The 20,806-nt window shown below is 43.4% G+C and overlaps 1 protein-coding gene and 2 pseudogenes across 1 annotated transcript in view; 1 reads left to right on the forward strand and 2 right to left on the reverse strand.

The window, feature by feature from the left end:
• Window positions 1-154: 154 nt before the first annotated feature.
• LOC123728321 (toll-like receptor 13) lies at window positions 155-1,901 on the reverse strand (annotated as a pseudogene).
• On the reverse strand, window positions 1,902-6,365 carry LOC123728322 (leucine-rich repeat-containing protein 3B-like; annotated as a pseudogene).
• The window catches only part of LOC106575324 (radixin), a 31,837-nt gene continuing 15,624 nt past the window's right edge, over window positions 4,594-20,806 (forward strand). Inside the window, exons 1-2 of the mRNA XM_014151788.2 lie at window positions 4,594-4,897; window positions 9,486-9,570. Of these exons, the coding sequence (XP_014007263.1) occupies window positions 9,559-9,570 (12 nt within the window). The 5' untranslated portion in view covers window positions 4,594-4,897; window positions 9,486-9,558. The remainder of the gene's footprint in view (window positions 4,898-9,485; window positions 9,571-20,806) is intronic.

Consider the following 20,806-nt stretch of genomic DNA (forward strand, 5'->3'; position numbering starts at 1 on the left):
TATGACTGTAGAAATAAGTCTTACAGGCAAAAATAAGTCTTACAGGTAAATGTGATCATGAACTGGTTAATTATGTATAAGCATTTCTTAATGATATTCTCATGCAGATGTAAAGAAAAGGTTCAGAATGTGATGGTTGTTTCAAATCAAGTTGTCACAGTGCCTCCACCCCAGAGAGGATGGGATTTTCCTCAGCAGGGCTGTCCTTGGTCTCTAAAGCCAGCCGTAGTTGCTGCCAGAAGACCCTGGTGTGCTCCCCAGCTCTGGGCCAACTCAGGTAGGTGCATCTCTTCACCAGCTCCTCATCCGGTGGTAGGGTGACAGCTGGTGGGTTGGGATCTCCTCCAGGAACACCAGAATCAGGACGTCCTTCTGCTCATCAAAGAGCCGGAAGCTGGACACCTGGATCTCCCGGGAGCACCACTCACTCTCCAGGTAGCGGTGGCTGATCACACAGATGGTCTTGCAGCTTCCGTAGATGCCGTCCATAATGTTGTCTATGATTGGTTTGCCTGGTTGGAAGTCCCGGTGGTAGAGACACAGCTTCCAGCCCTGCTCTCCCTCCAGCTCTGGCAGAAGCTCCTTCAGGACCCAGGGCTCATCGTAGACGTTGTAGGAGATTAAGGCATCGTACTGACAGCCATGAAGCATGCACTTATTCCTTTGCTGGGTGTCATAGAGGAAAGCCAAGAAGAGGTAATAGCTGTAAATTACTGCCATTTCAGGAAGTGGTAGGCAAAGGATGCTACCAGGGTGAGGAGGACCAGAGAAGTGGAAGAGATGTAGTAGTAAAGTCCTAAGTGTACTGTACAGAATTGAAGCACAACGTCCAACAGCTTGGTGCCTTTTAGCTCGGCGGGATAGTTGTAGGTAAACTCTGTGGCGCCAACAACCTGTGTTTGGTTGTCGCTCTCTATCCACTGGATAAACCAAGCATCGCTGCAGCCACAGGTAAAATGATTTTCTTGCATGTCCAGATATGTCAAGGCAGGGAGAGAACGCAACACTGTCTCATTGACTACTGTTATGTTGTTCTTTCTCACCTGTAAGAAAGTGACTGCTGAGGTTTGCTCCTATGAGGAAGTCTAAGGACTGAAGTCGGCCTTTGGACAGATACAGTCTGTTGAGCCTTGAGGTTGGGTAAAACAGCTTTGGAGTGAGGGCTGTGAACTCATTCTTACTGATATCAAGGAACCACAACCAGGGTGTGTAAATGAATGTGTCTGGGTACAGCTCCTTAACATTAAGACTCCCTGCCTGGAATACCAATAAAGATTTCAGGCCTTCAAGAAAGTTGATAGGTAGATGAGACAGTCCCTTGTGACTGTCACGCCCTGATCTGTTTCACCTGTCCTTGTGCTTGTCTCCACCCCCCTCCAGGTGTCACCCATCTTCCCTATTATCCATTGTGTATTTATACCTGTATTCTCTGTCTGTTTGTTGCCAGTTCGTCTTGTTCGTTCAAGCTAACCAGCGGTTTTCCTGTCAGCACCTATTGTTTCCCAGCCTCTTTCATCGTCCTCCTGGTTTTTGTCCTGACCGCTCTGCCTGAGCCTGCTTGCCATCCTGTACCTTTGCTCCACCTCTGGATTACTGAACTCTGCCTGAGCCTGACCCTGAGACCGCCTGCTGTCCGGTACCTTTGCCTTACCCTGGAATTTCGACCCCTGCCTACCTTGACCTGTCTTTGCCTGTCCCTGTTGCCACAATAAACATTGTTACTTGGACAGTCTGCCTCTGGGTCTTACCTTGATTCCTGATAGTACAAACTGGCAATGATTGACCCAGCAGACTTGGACCAGCTCTGCTACGCTATCTCCTCCCAAGGAGCCACCAATGGTAGGCACGAGGAGTTGCTTCGCACTATGATGGAGGGGTTCCAGGCCACGGCCGACTGGCATTGGACATTTTGTGGGAGCAAGTCTATGGGTTGCCTTCTAGGCAGCCAACCATATAAAGGTTGTTCTTGGTTAAATTCACTGTCTTCAAACTGGAGAGAGGCTGAAAGGATGAGGAGCTGATGGTTGCAATGAGGTTGTTGTCCAGATGGCCCTGAAACAAGTGGTCTGCCAAGGTTGTGAGTCTGAGCCAGACCCAGCTCCTGAAGAGCTTCTAGGTGGCCAAGAATGCCATCATCCACTTCCATCCAAGGTTGTGAGTCTGAGCCAGACCCAGCTCCTGAAGAGCTTCTAGGTGGCCAAGAGCGCCATCATCCACTTCCATCCAAGGTTGTGAGTCTGAGCCAGACCCAGCTCCTGAAGAGCTTCTAGGTGGCCAAGAGCGCCATCATCCACTTCCATCCAAGGTTGTGAGTCTGAGCCAGACCCAGCTCCTGAAGAGCTTCTAGGTGGCCAAGAGCGCCATCATCCACTTCCATCCAAGGTTGTGAGTCTGAGCCAGACCCAGCTCCTGAAGAGCTTCTAGGTGGCCAAGAGCGCCATCATCCACTTCCATCCAAGGTTGTGAGTCTGAGCCAGACCCAGCTCCTGAAGAGCTTCTAGGTGGCCAAGAGCGCCATCATCCACTTCCATCCAAGGTTGTGAGTCTGAGCCAGACCCAGCTCCTGAAGAGCTTCTAGGTGGCCAAGAGCGCCATCATCCACTTCCATCCAAGGTTGTGAGTCTGAGCCAGACCCAGCTCCTGAAGAGCTTCTAGGTGGCCAAGAGCGCCATCATCCACTTCCATCCAAGGTTGTGAGTCTGAGCCAGACCCAGCTCCTGAAGAGCTTCTAGGTGGCCAAGAGCGCCATCATCCACTTGAGAGCGCTGGTTTCTGGACATATTTAGAATTTTTAGGTTTGATAGGCATTTAAAATCCAACTTTACGAACTTGGAAATCTTATTCATGGCCAAGTCTAAATTGCTTACTTTCCACGGAATATCTATAGGTATGACTTCAAGATTCCTGTTATAACAGAGTACTTTCATGTTAGAGGGGTTACTGAGATTACCCCAGATTGTGCAGTTTCAGGAAGTACCCACATACTGAATCAGCAAGAACCCAGCAATACATCAGGAAACAGAGTCTCAGCTGAGAGAATGTAGACCCACTGTTGACCCCAATAATAAAGTGAATTTAGAAATAAGAAATAATTTCTGAGAACTAAGATCTAAAATTTGAACTGGTACTAGCATTTACTAATCTCCCGCTGTTGATGAAATCCTTAGTGCTTTGATTGCAGCTCACCCAAACAAGTAAATCTCTGAAACATCAAGTTATTCCTAATTGCATGGTCAAGGAAATGTGTAAACCAGTGTTTTTGAAGACACTTCTTCGTGTCTCCTTAGTGTAATAACAGTTTGTGTCCACTAGATGACATAACATGCAAAGTTATGTGTTAGTAAAGAAGGATCAGGGAATGCAACATGGAATTCTTAACTTTTTCAAGAGTATACCCATTTAGGCTCACGGCAAATATAGCCTAACAAAACCAACTGATGAAATTTAAACAAAGATCTTCACAGAGCTGAACATTATAAGTGTTATAAATTTATCCATAATGTGTAACTCTCATGTTTGAATTCATTGCATTGCCTTGGAAGATTGAGTGAGGGAGAGTTATTTCTGAGCAGTGGTGTAAAGTACTTAAGTAAAAATACTTTAAAGTACTACTTAAGTAGTTTTTTGGGGTATCTTTGACTACTTTTACTTCACTACATTCCTTAAGAAGATATTGTACTTTTTACTCAATACATTTTCCTTGACACCCAAAAGTACTCGTTACATTTTAAATGCTTAGCAGGCCAGGAAAATGGTTTAATTCACGCACTTATAAACAGAAAATCCCTGGTCATCCCTACTGCCTCTGATCTGGCAGACTCACTAAACACACATGCTTCGTTTGTAAATGATGTCTGAATGTTGGAGTGTGCCTCTGGATTTCTGTAACTAAAAGAAAAAAGAAAATGGTGCCGTGTGGTTTGCTTAATATAAGACATTTAAAATTATTTTTACTTTGACTTTTGATACTTAAGTATATTTTAGTAATTGCATTTACTTTTGATTCTTAAGTATATTTTAAACCAAATACTTAGACTTTTACTCAAGTAGAATTTTACTGGCTGACTTTTACTTGAGTCATTTTCTATTATGGTGTCTTTACTTTTACGCAAGTATGACAATTGGGTACTTTTCCCACCAATGTTTCTCTGATGCTCTGCGAAGACAACTTAATGGAAAAGGGTTCAGTGTTTTACAAAGCAGGTATGAGAGAAGTATTCACAGACATCATGGCAGACATCCTTATTTGTGAGTCCTTATTTGAGACAAAACTGATACCATGTTCTTTATGTCATATAACTAATATGGATACTGTTTCCCTTTGTGTACTGACTTTCCCCTTGTTATTGTTCTATTTATCATGCATACTCTATAGACTATATTTGATCCACAGGTGAAAGGAAAGAAAATTTAATAAATGGAGATAGAAGGCCATGTCGTTCTCAAATCAAGGTGTGTGTTCAACCTGGCTTCAGGGCAATTCGTAGGATTTGGTATGTTGATTTTCTCCCTCCATTTAGTTTAATATATTGTGTGTGTGTACACACAACTATGACAGCATGGAGTACACCCACCGACACTGTTAGAATACTCTATTTTAAAGTTGGGGGAGTTCTCATCGCTGCTGCTGAGCATAGATCGTACCCCCACATATTAAATCAACCACGCCTGGCCTCCACTAGTCCGACGGCCATATTGAATGTCTTCACAAATCGCCTTACGGTGGATCTCAATTGCACGGTTTTCTCACTCATGTCCGTTCTAACAGGCTTCACGAGAAAATTGGAGGTGACAAGGGTACATGAAATATAGTCGTTTAGTTTACAGCGTGGATAACCTGAAAACATTGAATACTCTGGATTTTGTCGGTCTTTGAAGCCGTAGTCCTTCACCAGAGGTGAGTTTGTCTGTCTCCTTAGAAGAGCTTCTGCAAGCTGATGGGAAAGGGGGCGATTTTTGTGTACTCGTCGTGTTGCAAAAGTAGGCTAAGACAGGCCTTCATTTCAACCTATTACTGATACATTTGTGAGGAAATTAAAACTGTCTTTATCTCTGGAAACCGTTTTTTGGCAGACAAGCTACTTTATTATTTGCGCAATAAGAGTTTGCACTTAGACGAAAGCACAACGTTAGGCTATGTGACACGCGGTCACATCTGTCTTGTGAAGATTTCAAAACTTGACTCGTCTTGTTTGCAATAACGTTTTTATTCGTGTGACATGCACTGACTCGTGTTGTTAGATCTGAAACGTAGCCTATAATATAATTCCACTTTTCCTTAGCCATGGCGTATCATTATTAGCAAGTATAATTTCGTTTCATTAGTTGGGTTAATTAACCTGTTACAATGTAGCATTGGCGGGTTTTGACGGTTGTCATCTATTGCAAAGGGAGGCGGGCCGGTAGGTAGTGTAACCAGTGTTACAATGATTGAAACAATATTGCTCAACGTGATCACGGCCTACAAATAATTCCGTTACTTTCTACAGGCGCCAATACTTTTAAGTACCCCAGTGCATTAAACACCGGTCCTACCCAACGTTTTTTTTTTTTTTTTACGCCTGACCACATTTTTTTGCAGAAAATAATCAGCAGCTGTACATAAGTGCGTTCAGGCACACCCCTCTATCGTTCTAAACTTAACTGAATTTACCATCTGTTTGAAACATATGTTGAGGGTCATTAATGCCAATGATCTGCTGGATTTGGTTGCTTTGAATTGCATACATGGTGGCCAATCAATAAAATGTTTCCCCAATTCTGGGTCCCATCATTGGTAAGGAGGAACATGCACTTGAAATTAACCAAATATTGGGAGTGTTTGCCCAGGACTCAATGCACTGCATCAGAGGTGCACACAATGTTACAACTTATCACTGACAGTCTGATTGGGCCGGGACATACCAGTATCGCGATATTCATTATTGTTAATGTCATAGCAAGGAAACCAAGCACAAAGCAGATTTAACTTCTCTCCATCTTATCCCTCCATTACCCAAAAGGCTGAGGCTTTTCTGTTTGCATCTACGCGGGCTGGCGCCCGTGTCTCACTGGGCCAAAGCTGTCGTTTACATCACCACGGCTAACTGAACTTTAACACCTTTTCACAAAGCAACTGTTTTGATTATGCAGAGGTTGTTGATTCTGCTCTTCACAAGTCCTCATTGTCAGCCCTAGCTATGGAAACTCAATTTCCCAGTATAACATCAGTATACACTAATTGTAAAGGCGTCATCATACTTCAGTTCAACTGGCGCCTACCCGAACTCGGCTGGTTGACCCGAACTCGGCTGGTTGACCCGAACTCGGCTGGTTGACCCGAACTCGGCTGGTTGACCCGAACGACTGTGGTTGCATAGTCCCATACAAGACCTTTGCTAAAAATACTAGAAAAAAGTGGCAATAGTACAGTTTGTGCATCTTGAGATGCCATAGCCAATATACTCTTCCTCAAAATAGTTAGAATTAATCTAAAGTAACTCAAAAAAATCTGTCGTTCATTTTGACGTTTTTGCCAAGGATGTTTGGTGCAGTGTTTCTCAAGTGAAGACATTTCCATGAAAACGAGTTGCGTCTTGTTGAATGGCAACAAACACTTAATTGAAGAAGCCCTACTGTTGACCAATCCGCTACGAAGGGGCCTAGACTTCGGCTGCCTACTTCGGCTTGTCTCTGAAAATGTTTGTGTGCATGAACATCCCAAAAGAAAATGACCGAAGACCAAAACAAACAAAAACTTCACAAAATATTGTCATATATGCAGGAACTGTTTCGGATGGAATGCTGGTGTTAGTTGAAAAGCAGCACTGGGCGAAAAGGGTCAATATCAGGGTGTGCCTTTATCTAGATATTTCCGGATATCTAACATTTTATTAGATATAAGGAATAGACATGCTCCAGAAACGCATAACCTTCATTTCATATATTGAGATAGGATATTCTCTGTAGTGGGACAGTTTCTACAGGCATCCAATCCGGACCTCAGAAATCTCCCTACTACCGTATGAGTCCAGGGAGATATCTGGGGTGAGATCCCTTCAAGACATGCCCCTGATGCGCGTGCACCCGCTTACATATTTTAACTCAGGAAAGGGTATGTGTCAACATGCTGACATGTCTAAGCCTTTATGCTTAGGCATGAACGAATCCACATACTTTCTGAAATGTATCATCTGTAGTCATTACCTGATCATTTATGGATCCGTATTTCTCCCCAAATTATTAATTTCAATAGATATCCTTACATATGTAATAGTCATCCTCATATGTCTGATTGAAAATTGACTAAATCTGACTCATGATCAATGTCCAGCATCCAAATTATTTTCTATGCTGAAAATGTATTTCATTGATTTAACAGAAAATAAAAGTTGCACACCCTCAATCCCCCTGCAAGCCCTCTTTGTTATGGATGCAATGGGTGCAGATTGGGTCGTCAGAGGCGGTCCCTAGTAGTCCAGACCCTACGTGGAGATAGTTATTGTTGGTCTGTGATCCACTCCAAACTGTCAATGCATAAATCATTCATCAAAATTGTGTCGATATTGCAAGAAAATATTGTTATTTCGCATAACCATACCACAAGGTAGCTACGTACCTGCTTCATTCATGACGAGAAAACAAACTGGTACAAACTAGCTAGCTAAGTTGCTAGTTAGCGATCTTATATTAACCAGTAATACAAAATATGTCCTAACGTCTTCCCTGAAGGGAAAGAAATGTTATTTGTTAGCTAGCTAGGCTACCAGTTAGCTTTTACGCTCCCCCCTAATTAGCTAACCTTCTTGATTCTAGTTAACGTTACTAAGATATAAAGAAAACATCACAAATTAGATACTCACTTTAGCTTTAACTTATTTTAGTTTTTTTTCTTAACATTTTCTAATTTCTTTGTTTCTCCAGTTGTCAGTTCGACCACACACCGTTTACAATCTAAAAAATGACAATTGGAACTCCACATCAGAAAAGGGGTGATTCTTGTTGCTATGCTACCGGTTAGTGCTTTTAGCTTGCGGTTTGCGTGTGCCTTTACGCAGGTGGAATACAAAACGTTTAGCAAGTGTCAAAGAATTATATGGATTTAATATTTGTCAAATTATTGAACATGTCCTCAAAATTCAAAGAAGTATCAGAAATGGTCCTTATTAAGCATATCAAAAAGCATATCAGGATCCTGATTATGAACCTCGGTCACCTCAGCATATGTATTGCTTGTGCTGACAAATGTCCACGTAGGCCCATCTCAGGGTATCTAATGACTCAATATCCGCCCATATCATGTATGATATCCGGAGGGAATCTCTAAATGATTTGTGCATGAAAGAAAAAAATATGGATTTCATGTTCGACAAATTATTGAGCATGTGCGGAAAACTCAGAAATGCATCAGAAATCGTCCTTATTTTCAGCATATCAAAAAAACATGTCAAGATCCAAATATGGAGATCAGCCAAGAAAAGCATATCTGGAATGTGCTGAGAAAACACAGATATGCGACGTATACAGTCAGTATTTGTCAACATGAAGAGAGAAAATGTGACATCCTATATCTCAGTATATTGAATGAGTCCGGCCATAGGAAATGTCCATGTGTGATATTCAGAGTAATTTCAGCATCATATATGTCTAAAAGACACATCTGGATTCAGAATTTGTCCGGATATGGTGCAAGTCCACAAATGGTCTGTATTCTCTAGAATATCAAAAAGGTGTCATGTAAAGATATCCCCTGATATGGACCCTTTTCACCCAGTGCAGCAATAGTATGTATGACTGGGTGCTGAGAGATGATGCTAAAGCCTTGAATAGACCCCTCAGTCTCATGTTTTATTGTCTCCCAGGCAACCATTCTATATTTGGATCAGGCGTAATCAACCTTACATCTTCTTACTAGGTGATTCAAGTCATGAGATTACACTACCACTGCACTCTTTACTGAAACAGCAATTTGATCAAACGTAGTTTCTTTGTGGTTGATACCATTCCATTACTCCAATTGCAGCCATTATTATGAGAGGTCCTCCCGCAGCAGTGTCCTGTAAATCACAGGTAATCCAAATGATCAATATAACTTACCAAGTTTGCTTTAATGATAGAAAACTAGAAAAGAAAGGAAAAGAGCACTATCAAATTAGAAATGAGTAGATATTGCCTATCATAAGTATTCACCCCCCCCCTTGGATCCTGAAAACTCCATTTTATTACGAGTTATTGGAGATTTCTCTGTGCAACAGTTGTTTTGGTAACGTCCATCTGATGTTTTACTTTCTGAGCTTTATTTCAGTCCTTTGGTGATCCTGACACCACAGTGACAATATTATCGTTATCCTCTCTCTACCCAGTGTCCTAAACTCCCTTTCCTCTCTTTCATTCCTCTTCCCCTTTGCCCTGGTTTCTGTCTTACCCATGTGTTGCATCAGCTGTTCTACCTGCATTAGATCTGCTACAATGTCCCCAGAACTGAACTGATCTTCTCTGTCCCCCAGGTCCTGTGAAATAGGGAAGCTATCCATTCTGTGACAGTTGTCTTCTCAGCTGCTGGGAGGAGAGGAGACAAACATGCCGAAACCGGTAAGACCTCAGAAACGGAACTATAAACTGAATTATAATGCAGTGGAATGGACGAGATAACCAATTCAAAACCATCTGTGGTCTTCATTGGTCAGACTGCTTCCTGTCCAGTCGATGGGAACTTAGTTTGTACTGCTGGCAACACAAGGGATGTGGTTTCACTTCCTACTTGGGCCACATGCACTGACCTGACTGTTGACTTTCTGTAAGATGCTCTGGATAAGACTAGTGTCTTGAGTGTACAGGAAGTGTGTATGTGCTTATACCGCCCACCCTCCTTCACCCATGCCCTTGATGGTTCCCTTCCAAGACCCATGGTGTGATGTAGTGTAGGCCTGTGTGTATGTCTGCCTCCCAGGCTCTCAGCCCATCTCAGACACAGGGCCAGAGGCTCTGCAACACTGCTGCTATTGTTTCCAGCTAATTGGACAGAGAGAATACCAGGACCCTCTGCTGTACAAGAGACGCCAAAACAAACCATTCATTGCAGTGCATGGTATCAGATAACCAGTGAACATTCTCACTGTTTCTCCTAGTTTCTCTGTTCATGTCTTAAGAAGCAGGTCGGGACATGGGGTTAGAGGATGAGTCATGTGGCTCTATTGCACAACTCCTGCTTTGATTTCATGCTTAGTTATGATACGGAGTTTGATTTACGGTCAGTGGATGAAAACATTGTAGGGGAGGGAGTGTTTTGGAAGCCCTGGTAGGGGAACTGTTCTTGTGTGAGACTGGAGTTAAGCAGGGCTGGTTTTGGCTGTTGTCAAATGATTAAGATGGCAGTTGGCTATACTCACTATTCTCTCTCCTTGTGGATATATTGGGAATCTGGGGTGGTGGGGAAATAGCAGTGGAGAGAGGCGCAGACGTGCACTGATGATGTCATCATCCTCTGACTCACCTGAGTCATCAGCGCACCGCCCCAACACGGCACACAGGCCAGGCATCCTTTTTCTTTAAGGTCACTGTCAAAGGCACTAGAGAATAGTATGTCCCCCAGAGTTTGTCAGCCACTCAGGGGCCACTCAAAGGCCCTTAAAAACCACCAAGGGGAATTTAGGGTGGCTGAATTGTTATCTGGAATATTCATAAGTTTAATTTGTGCATTACCCCTTGGCCTACAATTTCCGCGCCCCCTGTAATTAACATACAGTGCATTTGGAAAGCATTCAGACCCCTTGACCTATTTGACATTTTCTTACCTTATAGCCTTATTCTAAAAAAAACATTCTCAGCAATCTACACACAATACCCCATAATGACAAAGCGAAAACAGGTTTCTAGACATGTTATCAAATTTATAAAATTTTTAAAACAGAAGTAATTTACGTAAGTATTCAGACTCTTTGCTATGAGACTCTAAATTGAGATCATGTTCATCCTGTTTCCACTGATCATCCTTGAGATGTTTCTACAACTTGATTGGAGTCCACCTGTTGTAAATTCAACTGATTGGACATGATTTGGAAAGGCACACACCTGTCTATATAAGGTCCCACAGCAGACAGTGCATGTCCGAACAAACACCAAGCCATGAGGTCGAAGAAATTGTCCGTAGAGCTCCGAGACAGGATTGTGTTGAAGCACAGATCTGGGGACGGGTACCAAAACATTTCTGCAGCATTGAAGGTCCCCAAGGCCTCAATCATTCTTAAATGGAAGAAGTTTGGAACCACTAAGTATCTTTCTAGAGCTGGCCGCCCGGCCAAACTGAGCAATCAGGGGAGAAGGGCCTTGGTCAGGGAGGTGACCAATCAGGCCTTAATGGTAGTGGCCAGACAGAAGCCACTCCTCAGTAAAAGGCACATGATAGCCAGCTTGGAGTTTGCCAAAAGGCACCTAAAGGACTCTGACCATGAGAAACAAGATTCTCTGATCTGATGAAACCAAGATTGAAATCTTTGGCCTGAATGCCAAGCGTCACGTCTGGAGGAACCCTGGCACCATTCCTACGATGAAACGTGGTGGCAGCAGCATCATGCTGTGGGGATGTTTTTCAGTGGCAGGGACTGAGAGACTAGTCAGGATTGCAGGAAAGATGAATGGAGCAAAGTACAGAACTCCTTGATGAAAACCTGCTCCAGAGCGCCAGGACCTCAGACTGGGGTGAAGGTTCACCTTCCAACAGGACAACGACCCTAAGCACACAGCGAAGACAACGCAGAAGTGTTTTCCGGACAAGTCTCTGATTGTCCTTGAGTGGCACAGCCAGAGCCCAGACTTGAAAATAGCTGTGTGGCCACGCTCCCCATCCAACCTGACAGAGCTTGAGAGAATCTGCAGAGAAGAGTGGGAGAAGCTTGTAGCGTCATGCCCAAGAAGACTCAGGGCTGTAATCGCTGCCAAAGGTGAATCAACAAAGTACAGAGTCAAGGGTCTGAATACTTATGTAAATGTGATATTCCATGTTTTTATTTTTAATAAATGTGCAAACATTTCTACAAACCTGTTTTTGCTTTGTCATTATGAGGTGTTGTGTGTAGATTGATGAGAGAGAAAAACAATTGAATCAGCTTTAGAATAAGGCTGTAACGCAACAAAATGTGGAAAAAGTCAAGAGGTCTGAATACTTTCTGAAGGCACTGTAATAAAAACATCCCCATCAAAATCTGTCTGTTTAAGCTAGAGAGATGTTATGTTTTGCATGGGCTGCATCTCAATCTACCGCATCTGCCGATATCCCCCTTCCGCATCTGCGGTGAAAGGTGGCAGAGCTAGAGTGGTGTTTGTCAGACCATGAGACATCCGAAAATCTGTCTTCTCATGAAAACGTTTGTGGCGTACGAAGGGTTTAGCCTACAAACTATTATGAAAGATGACTCTCACGAACACGATGGTGTACACCGCTTTGCTCTAGGACAACCATAAGACTCGTCTGAAGTCGGTACAGCCTCTTCTGCCAACTTGTCTGTAGCGTCCGAACGGTTTGGGTACACACTCATGTGACCCCTCTGTGGAAAGTTGAGACTCTCACAAACACTATGGTGTTTTTATGGAAATGTATATGGAGAGAGTTTAGTGCCTAAAATAAAGGGATAAATGCATGTCGAAGTAATTTCCAGATTTTTCTTATAGCTCTCAGATATAGGACAGACACTTCAGAACAAACTTAGTCCCAAAAATAAATGAAAAGTTTCTACCATGTAGTGAATCTGTTATTCAATGTGTTTCTATTGGCTAATAGCAGGAATGCCAAATTCAATGTTTTATCCAATCAGTTTTTATTTTATATTTTTTTATACCTTAAGGGGTCTTAAAATTCAAATATCTAAATAATTCTTGCTATGACCATCTTAAAACAATTCCATATGTTATCTTAGAACCCCTCTCTTGGCTTAGACTGGGATTAGACTCTAGGTTAACCCAGCTACAATTCATGATGGGATTAATTAATCCCATTTTAAAATTTGGGGTAGCCTATACGGAATAACCTGCATTATTCATTGGACATAAGAACTGGCACACTCTGACCAAACCCCTCCTCCCTTCCCGTGAGCTCGGCGGGGGGTGTTTATGACCCGACAGACCCCACAGGAAGGGGCCCCTGCAGGGACGTGCCTGTTTTCTCTGCCTTGTTTGGTTTGCTGCAGAAGGGCCTGAGTGTGAATTGGGCCCATATAAATGGGAGAGCTGTGTCAACATCCTGTGGAAGAAGGGTAAGGGGATGAGTAGGGGAGGGGCTGTAAGTGGCGGGGGGGGGGCACTGGGTGACATTGCAGCCTTGTTTTCTAGCTTTTTTTTCTGCTATATCTCTGTCTGCTAGTGAAAGCTCTGCAAGGCCTTGGTGAGCTCTGTCATATCACATAGATAAACCAACAACACAAAGTTGGAGCAGCATCCATTATCCTCACGCCTGCCTGTTGAAGTCCAAACAGACTGACTGGGCCCTAGTTAACATTCTAGCCTGCGCTGCACTGTCCAGGGCTGTGTTCACTACATAAAAATGTCATGTAATGTTTAATTGAACTGAAACGGTGCTGTACTGAACGACCAGTTAAAAACAGGGAGGGGTTGGATTGTGTGTTCAAAATGCACCACTGTTTTTTTTGCTTCAAGCCACACCCACCGAACGGAGCAAACCTATCTGTCTGTTCAAGTACATACCAGAACGTTTTGGAAAAATGTGTTGTTCATTACAAACCGTTCCGCAATGTAGCAAACGTTCAAGCAAACTGAACATGAGTCTGAGTGGAGCGCTTCCTGATCCTGTGCTCTGTTGACAAGCACCCGACCTGATCCTGAGTTCGTGTGTAGGTGGGGATTCCTCCTCCCCTCCCTCCCCAGTAGGGGGGTTAATCAACCGGACAGACAGCTGCTCATTGCTCAGCGGGCCAGATTAACAACTCCTCTCTGACTAAAGGAGAGCAGGTCTGTCTGTCTGTCTGTCTGTCTGTCTGTCTGTCTGTCTGTCTGTCTGTCTGTCTGTCTGTCTGTCTGTCTGTCTGTCTGTCTGTCTGTCTGTCTCAGTGTCTGTCTGTCTGTCTGTCTGTCAGTGTCTGTCAGTGTCTGTCTGTCTCAGTGTCTGTCTGTCAGTGTCTGTCTGTCGTCAGTGTCTGTCTGTCTGTCAGTGTCTGTCTGTCTGTCAGTGTCTGTCTGTCTGTCAGTGTCTGTCTGTCTGTCTCAGTGTCTGTCTGTCTGTCTCAGTGTCTGTCTGTCTGTCTCAGTGTCTGTCTCAGTGTCTGTCTCAGTGTCTGTCTGTCTGTGTCTCCTCTCCTCAAAGCCTTTGTAAACAGCTTATGGACAAACAGCTGCACATTTACTGAGGGGATTGTCTGAGAGAAGACTCATCCTCTAAACAACATGGAGAGATGCCATGTCGAGCAACAGGATAAAGATTCTGACTGAAAAGTGGCTCAACTAACTTTTCTAGAACTCTCTCTCTCTCACACACACACACACACACACACACACACACACACACACACACACACACTGTGTGGTCCATTAGGCCTTCCTTTCATCACCACTCTGTTCATGCATGGCCTCTCTGTGGCATTTGACTGTCCACATTTAGCTCTGCCCCTACTGGCTCAGTCACATGGATGGTGGGAAACATGACCGCTAGAGGCAGAAGACAGATCCCTTTGACCATGTCCCTCACACACCTCCTGATCACACTCCCAATTGACCTAATATGAGTCCTCCTTAGATTCTTGTGCCGTTTTCTTCTAGGCCAGAATCAGAACCGGTGCTGTGCTGCTGTACTGTTTTTAGGTTGAAATCCACCCGTTGTATCACATTGATGGTTTATGTACTGTATTTGGGGTGTCATGAGTAACTGGGGCTTGGTTCAGTGGTGTTTTCAGAGGACATGCTTAGCTGTGTGGGTGCTAAAGCACGTCTCTCCTCCCCCTTTCCTTCTGTACACACACGGGACAGCCAGGGATTATGGGGAGCCGTCTGTCTGCCTGGCTATAGCTAGACTACTCTCTTCGCCTTCACACACCGTGGGCTAGTTGTGTTTTTGGCTCAGATACACATGCAGGCATAAACACACATACACAGGCACACACATGTACACACACAGGCATACAGACCCAGAGATGTAGACGGGCAGACACACGCAGGGTGAAGTCTAACAAAGGTCAGCACTTTCACAGCTGATTGCTGGTGGCAGGCAGCCCCCACACAAACACCAGGAAAGGGACATTCAGGACATCTATCGGAAAAACAAGTTAAGCACTTGACTCTCCATAACAGCTTTGTCACTGTGATACCAAACAAGGGGTCCGTTTGTCCTGCGGACACTGCATGTCGCTACCTCATAATATAACACGGGACTAAGGCATGGTCTGTCCAAGTCAGTTTATCGCTATTGGTTAGCTCTTTAGGAAAGACTTGTTACTTTTAACGCGTACAATCACGTATTTGCGATCATTGTCGAGTGGTTCCTGCAGCGTACGATCACAAACGTGACTGGAACAGTAGCATCAAAGTATGATGCAACAAACGCGTCTAAACAGCACAGTTGTCTGAAAAGCATCTAAACAATGTTCTGTACTGATGGGAAATAAAGGTCTTCACAACTTTATTCCACAATTTTTTACCTTTTTTTTATTGTAAAAGATAAATGTGAACTTCATCATCCAAACATAACACGGAACACATCCACAGCTAAACTCATTCCATAAACCAGTCCAAATAACAGGTTGCGCTGACAAAAACAAAACATAAGTTACGTCGCTAACAGCTGGGCTTGTTTATAATGTACCACAGCTCCGACTGATTTAAAAAAAAAAAAAAAAGTATTTATTTTTTAATGGTCATCCAACTCGGAATTCCAACTCGGGCCTCTTTCTAGAGCACTGACTTTCCGACCTGAAGATCATTGACGTCATGATTTTAGCTAGTATTTTTCCGAGTTCACAGTTGTCTTGAAAGAACCATACGTTAGTCGAGTGAACTATCCCTTGTTATAACATCTTTGGTCTGACAGACGCTTACGTGACAACCACAATGCATTGAATAATGTCAACAAACATGGCGCCACACATAGCCGGCAAATAGCTTAGCATTAGCTCATCATAATCAGTACAACATTCCAAAAAGTATTTTACACACGTGTCCATTACAATCTATGCAAGAATCTGAATGCATGATTTGTCACCAGTACCCGAAACCGCGAATAACACAGTAAATGCATTAGGATCCATACATGCATACGGTGTGCTACAGTAGAAACAACACTATATACAGAAAATAAGACACTTACTTTGATAGGAACGCACACGTCTAAAGTCCAATTTGTAAGGAAAATAAACATGAAGGCAATGCGGACGCCAGCCTGAAAATGTACTGGGGGAAAACGTTTGTGCAAGGCCTGTTCTGACTAGATGCACAATGTTTTCATACTTGATCTGGGGAAACACTATGGAGTAACCTTCGTTGTGGCTCAGTTGGTAGAGTGTGTGTGTGTGCAACGCCAGCATGGTGTGTGCAAAGCCAGGGTTGTGGGTTCGATTCCCACGGGGGGCCAGTACAAAAGACAAAAAAACCCATAAAAATATGAAATGTATGTATTCACTACTGTAATCGCTCTGGATAAGAGCATCTGCTAAATGACTCAAATGTAAAATGAGTGCTTGAGCTCTCGTTGAAGAGAGAAGTTTGTCGGGCTCAGTAAAGCCTCAAACAAAAATTGTCCGCAACAGTGAAATGGGCTACTTCTTATGTGAATTAACGAGGAGGTGGAACACATCTCAATTCAAACTGTTAGAATAGAAAACTTGTTAGAAAATCATTTGAAATTGACAAGTTGAAACATAGCTTAAAGGTAATTAGCAGGCCTTGGTTTGAGGGCAGCGCGGGTAACTTCTGTTACGTAGCAATCACATTTTGGAACAGTGAGAGCATTCTGACATCACGCACATGAATAAACTCCCGCAGGGGCGACGGTTGGAGATATTTGGAACTCACACGTGAAAGGTTAGGAAAGACTTGACCTTGTGCCTGTGTTGTGGTGGTGGTTTGGTTTATATGTATACATATTCCCTTCTAATCCCATCCCCCGACTTGCATGACAGCCCCTGTTTATCCGGATGACTGTGATCTCACTCTGTGGCCGATGTGAGTAAAACATTTCAACAGGTTAACAATCAGACTGAATACCAGGGCGTGTTCTCAAAGCATGTGCAGACCAGCTGGCAAGTGTCTTCACGGACATTTTCAACCTCCTTGTCCCAACATGTTTCAAGCTGATCACCATTGTCCCTGTTCCCAAGATCTCCAAGGTAACCTGCCTAAATGACTATTGTCCTGTAGCACTCGCATCTGTAATTAAGTGCTTTGAAAGGCTGGTCATGACCCACATCAACACCATCATCCCAGACACCCTGGACCCACTCCAATTTGCGAACCGCCCCAACAGATCCACAGATGATGTTATCTCAATTGCATTTCACACTGCCCTCTCCCACCTGGATAAGAGGGGAAATAACCATATGAGAATGCTGTTTTATAGACTACAGCTCAGCGTTCAACACCATAGTCCCTTCCAAGCTCATCACCAAGCTAGGGACATTGGGACTGAACACCTCCCTCTGCAACTGGATCCTGGACTTCCGGTCGGCTCGGCCCCAGGTGGTGAGGGTAGGTAACAACACCTCCGCCACGCTGACCCTCAACACGGTGGTAGTCTAACGACACAACAGTGGTAGGCCTATGACACAACGGTGGTAGGTCTGGTCACCGACGGCAATGAGACAGCCTACAGGGAGGAGGTCATAGACTTAAAGTAGAAGTCGGAAGTTTACATACACCTTAGCCAAATACATCTAAACTCAGTTTTTCACAATTCCTGACATTTAATCCGAGTAAAAATTCCCTGTCTTATGTCAGTTAGGATCACCACTTTATTTTAAGAATGTGAAATGTCAGAATAATAGTAGTGATTTCATTACAGCTTTTATTTCTTTCATCACATTCCCAGTGGGCCAGAAGTTTACATACACTCAATTAGTATTTGGTAGCATTGCCTTAAACAATTTAAACTTGGGTCAAACGTTTTGGGTAGCCTTCCACGGCTAGTGTAACTGAGTTAGGTTACATTTTCTATAGGATTGAGGTCAGGGCTTTGTGATGGCCACTCCAATACCTTGACTTAGTTGTCCTTAAGCCATTTTGCCACAACTTTGGAAGTATGCTTGGGGTCATTGTCTATTTGGAAGACCCATTTGCGACCAAGCTTTAACTTCCTGACTGATGTCTTGATGTTGCTTCAATATATCCACATCATTTTCCTGCCTCATGATGCCATCTATTTTGTGAAGTGCACCAGACCCTCCTGCAGCAAAGCACCCCCACAACATGATGCTGCCACCCCCGTGCTTCACTGTTGGGATGGTGTTCTTCGGCTTGCAAGCCTCCCCCTTTTTCCTCCAAACATAACGATGGTCATTATGGCCAAACAGTTCTATTTTTGTTTCATCAGACCAGAGGACATTTCTCCAAAAAGTAGTTGCTTCTTCCTTGCTCAGCGGCCTTTCAGGTTATGTTGATATAGGACTCGTTTTACTGTGGATATAGGTACTTTTGTACCTGTTTCCTCTAGCATCTTCACAAGGTCCTTTGCTGTTGTTCTGGGACAGATTTGCACTTTTCACATCAAAGTATGTTCATCTCTAAGAGACAGAACGCCTCTCCTTCCTGAGCGGTATGACGGCTGCGTGGTCCCATGGTGTTTATACTTGCGTACTATTGCTTGTACAGATGAACGTGGTACCTTCAGGCGTTTGGAGATTGCTCCCAAGGAAGAACCAGACTTGTGGAGGTCTACAATTTGTTTTCTGAGGTCTTGGCTGATTTTGATTTTCCCATGATGTCAAGCAAAGAAGCACTGCGTTTGAAGGTAGGCCTTGAAATATATCCCCAGGTACACCTCCAATTGACTCAAATGATGTCAATTAGCCTATCAGAAGCTTCTAAAGCCATGACACCATTTTCTGGAATTTTCCAAGCTTTTTAAAGGCACAGTCAACTTGGTGTATGTAAACTTCTGACCCACTGAAATTGTGACACAGTGAATTATAAGTGAAATCATCTGTCTGTAAACAATTGTTGGAAAAATTACTTGTCATGCACAAAGTAGATGTCCTAACCGACTTGCCAAAACTATAGTTTGTTAACAAGAAATTTGTGGAGTGGTTGAAAAACAAGTTTTAATGACTCCAACATACTTACACACACTTTTACGCTGCTGCTGTTCTTTATTTTACCTGTTATCTATCCTCATATCTAGTCACTTTACTGTGTCTATCTCATCTTGTACTTCTCCACATTGATCTAGTCCTCCCTGTATATAGCTCCACATTGATCTGGTAATCTCTGTATATAGCTCCACATTGATCTGGTAATCTCTGTATATAGCTCCACATTGATCTGGTAATCTCTGTATATAGCTCCACATTGATCTGGTAATCTCTGTATATAGCTCCACATTGATCTGGTAATCTCTGTATATAGCTCCACATTGATCTGGTACTCCCTGTATATAGCTCCACATTGATCTGGTAATCTCTGTATATAGCTCCACATTGATCTGGTACTCCCTGTATATAGCTCCACATTGATCAGGTACTTTCTGTATATAGATCCACATTGGTCTGGTACTGGTACTCTCTGTATATAGATCCACATTGATCTGGTACTGCTCCCTGTATATAGATCCACATTGATCAGGTACTGTTCCTGTATATAGATCCACATTGATCTGGTACTGGTCCTCCCTGTATATAGATCCACATTGATCTGGTACTGGTCCTCCCTGTATATAGCTCCACATTGATCTGGTAATCTCTGTATATAGCTCCACATTGATCTGGTAATCTCTGTATATAGCTCCACATTGATCTGGTAATCTCTGTATATAGCTCCACATTGATCTGGTAATCTCTGTATATAGCTCCACATTGATCTGGTAATCTCTGTATATAGCTCCACATTGATCTGGTAATCTCTGTATATAGCTCCACATTGATCTGGTACTCCCTGTATATAGCTCCACATTGATCAGGTACTTTCTGTATATAGATCCACATTGGTCTGGTACTGGTACTTTCTGTATATAGATCCACATTGATCTGGTACTGGTCCTCCCTGTATATAGATCCACATTGATCTGGTACTGGTCCTCCCTGTATATAGATCCACATTGATCTGGTACTGGTCCTCCCTGTATATAGATCCACATTGATCTGGTACTGGTCCTCCCTGTATATAGCTCCACATTGATCTGGTACTGGTCCTCCCTGTATATAGCTCCACATTGATCTGGTACTCCCTGTATATAGCTCCACATTGATCTGGTACTCCCTGTATATAGCTCCACATTGATCTGGTACTCCCTGTATATAGCTCCACATTGATCTGGTACTGGTACTCCCTGTATATAGCTCCACATTGATCTGGTACTGGTCCTCCCTGTATATAGCTCCACATTGATCTGGTACTGGTCCTCCCTGTATATAGCTCCACATTGATCTGGTACTGGTACTCCCTGTATATAGCTCCACATTGATCTGGTACTGGTACTCCCTGTATATAGCTCCACATTGATCTGGTACTGGTACTTCCTGTATATAGCTCCACATTGATCTGGTACTGGTCCTCCCTGTATATAGCTCCACATTGATCTGGTACTCCCTGTATATAGCTCCACATTGATCTGGTACTCCCTGTATATAGCTCCACATTGATCTGGTACTGGTACTCCCTGTATATAGCTCCACATTGATCTGGT

The sequence above is a fragment of the Salmo salar genome, chromosome ssa17, assembly GCF_905237065.1.
Source record: "Salmo salar chromosome ssa17, Ssal_v3.1, whole genome shotgun sequence".
NCBI lineage: Eukaryota > Metazoa > Chordata > Actinopteri > Salmoniformes > Salmonidae > Salmo > Salmo salar.